The 3,041-nt window shown below is 40.1% G+C and overlaps 1 protein-coding gene across 1 annotated transcript; it reads left to right on the top strand.

Moving 5' to 3' along the window:
- The first annotated feature begins 423 nt into the window (after positions 1-423).
- LOC126613714 (BAHD acyltransferase At5g47980-like) lies at positions 424-2,469 on the top strand. Its single transcript, XM_050281293.1, has one exon. It carries the CDS (start codon positions 967-969, stop codon positions 2,302-2,304), a length of 1,338 nt encoding a protein of 445 aa, XP_050137250.1. The 5' UTR covers positions 424-966; the 3' UTR covers positions 2,305-2,469.
- The last annotated feature ends 572 nt before the right edge of the window (positions 2,470-3,041 follow it).

Genomic DNA, 3,041 nt, shown 5'->3' with positions numbered 1-3,041 from the left:
TTTTGTGGTTGACAATCAACTAAGTTGACAGTGATTGGATATGACCTGTTTGTGTTGAATGATGAAGACAACAAATTTAATGACTCGTTATTAATTCATAAGCAGATTAAAAACTGAATTAATAAAGAATTAGATTGAGAATGAATTAGATTATGAAGAAAACAGAATTAAATTCTTGTTAAAATGTTTACTAAACTAACGGAAATTAGAATAATAATGATATTGGTTCTATATAATATATTTACTAGTTCAATGAGAACTAGCTTGATTTTTAAACTGTCCATATCCTTGTTTTAAAAGAAAAAGCGAAGTCACAAATGGCTGCTGCCATTTCCTTCTAGAATACGCAAAGTCACACATGCAAACTTGCTGCCCACTCATAAGTATGAGCCAAAAGCAACATAGCATTCCTCTTTTTAATAAGACCTTCGTATCACATTGAATACTTTATAGTTTATGTAAAATTCATCCTTACATCTTCTTCCCGATCTCCCTCGCAGGCTCTCATCCTGTCCAATCATTTTCCTTCCCCAACCTTCACAGCCCTCGACGCCTCCCCCTTTCACAGCCCTCCCACGCCTCCCTCTTTTCTTTCCCAGCCCTTCCCACCGCCTCTCATATTCACAGGTCGTCCAAGAGCCCCCTTTCCCTTCATATCCTCTTCTTCCCCAACCCCCACAATCTCCCATATTCACAAATCCTCCCACCGCCTCCCGATTCACAGGTCCTCCTACCATCTCCGACGACCTCCCAAACTGGTGGATTTGGAGAACACGAGAGGGCAATTTCGGAAGAAAAGTCTGATTCCTGGAGGACACCAGTTCAAGGAATCCAAATACCACCAACTGTTAGAGAATCTGATTCCGGAAAATTCCCGAGTGTGATTCCCGAATTCCGTTTCCGTTCATCCCATTCTCCCTTCGTAAAGAAAGGGTGATTGTTAATCAAGGAGAAAAACAGAAAAAGATGGCTTCAGAGATGAAGGTTGAAGTCATTTACAAGGAAACAATTAAACCATCCTCTCCAACTCCTTCACACCTCAAAACCACCCAGCTTTCTGTTTTCGATCAACTTGCTCCAGATGTTTTTGTCCCACTACTTCTCTTCTATCCCAGCAACATTAACAGTGATGCCGTTGATAGTATTGATCACCATTCTTCGGTTGCTGAAAGATCGAACATTCTGAAAGCATCCTTATCCGAAGCTCTTACTCATTTCTACCCCTTTGCAGGGACATTCCAATATAATGTTTCCATTTCTTGCGATGACCATGGGGTTGCATTTCTTCAGGCTCACGTTAACTGTCCCATGTCGAAGATTTTGGAAAAACCAGATTTTGAGATTCTAAGACAATTGCTACCAGCCAGTCAAGGATCCTCACAAGCAGAGACAGGCCATCTTCTGCTAATCCAGGCCAACTTCTTTGAATGTGGCGGGTTGGCGATTGCGGTCAGCAGTTCACATATCATCATTGATGGCTATACGCTCAGCACATTCATTCAAAGCTGGGCTGCAGTTGCCCTTGCTTCCAGTACTGTTAGTACTGATCATGTTTTACTTACTCCTAAATTTGATGTTGCAGTTTCCCTTTTCCCACAACTAGATTTCTTGAACTCACCTCCTCCTGCCATGGAGCTCGTTGAAGAAAAGTGCATAAGCAAAAGATTTGTGTTTGAGGCCTCAAAGGCTGCTGCTCTTAAGTCGAAGGCTGTAAGTACCTCCGTACCAAACCCAACGCGCATTGAATCAGTGTCAGCCCTGATTTGGAAGTGTGCCACTGCAGCGTCGAGATCAAACTCGGGTGTTGTAAGGCAATCTGTGTGGTCTACCAATGCCAGCTTACGGAAAATAGTGCAGCGGCCCTTGGCAGAAAACTTAATGGGAAATCTTGTGGGGATGATTGTAGTAAAAATTGAAGCAAGTGAAGTTGTCGATATTGATTTTCCAAGCGTGGTTGCTAAACTGAGGAAAGGGATGGAGGAATTTAAAGAAAAATACGCGAATGGAGTAAGTGGGGAGGAAGCATGTGGATTCATGAAAGACTTTGGGGATCGCATTAAGAGGGTAGACAACTACCACTGCAGCAGTTGGTGCAGATTTCCGTTCTACGAAGCCAATTTTGGATGGGGAAAGCCGTTGTGGGTTTGTCAGACTATAACAATGAAGAATGTAGCTATGTTTACGGATACAAGAGATGGGGAAGGCATAGAAGCATTGGTGACCTTGGGTGAAGAAGACATGGCCAAATTTGAATGCGATAAGGAGCTGCTTGCTTATGCTTCTGTGAATCCGACTGTCATGTAATAGTATGTACCAAAACTAAAAGTGGGTGGTTTCCTTACAATTATTGGGTGTCTAACAACTTAATGCTTTCAGTTATTGACTTTTTATCAACAGGACTGAGATGTTTTCGAATAAAATATGTGTAGTTTGAACTACGGATGATAACAATGAAAATAAGTTGAAGAATATTGCCTTAACTAAGCATTAAAGGGCCCTAAACCTTAAATCTTACATGAATCCATGTTTTCAAAACCATTCATGCTCAAATCAATCATACTTAAATCAATTTGGCTATAAAGGAGTATGATTATCTCCCTTTCTATTCTCATCCCTTTCCCTCCCCTCCTCTCACATATTGTTTTTTGTCTTATTGTCTCTATAAAAAAAAATTAATATAAGATGTTAACATGGCTAAACCGTAAACGTTCAAATAGGAGAGGAGGGAAGGGGAGAGAGATTAGAAGAGGAGAAAATCCCCCTCCTTTTTCAAAACCATTCATACTCAAATCAATCATACTTAAATCAATTTAGTTTAATACGTAAGAAAGTCATAATTCAATCATGTTAAATTCATCCTTTCAAGGGAAAGCAGTGATCGAAGGCTCCATGTACTATCGTTATTTGCCTAAACTATGTGAATTAATCGGAAACGAAAGAAAATTAAGAACTTGATTAATTGAGTGACTAAGTAAAGATGGACTTGATTAACTTGATATATAAAAGCTGAATTCATTGACAAATGCTTCAAGTGCATCAAG

This window comes from Malus sylvestris, chromosome 2 (genome assembly GCF_916048215.2).
Source record: "Malus sylvestris chromosome 2, drMalSylv7.2, whole genome shotgun sequence".
NCBI lineage: Eukaryota > Viridiplantae > Streptophyta > Magnoliopsida > Rosales > Rosaceae > Malus > Malus sylvestris.
The sequence above is the reverse complement of the archived record's forward strand: the minus strand, read 5'-3'. Positions and strand labels throughout refer to the sequence as shown.

Excerpts from the sequence above, each read along its gene's own strand:
- LOC126613714 (XM_050281293.1), top strand. The coding sequence starts at position 967 with ATGGCTTCAGAGATGAAGGTTGAAGTCATTTACAAGGAAACAATTAAA.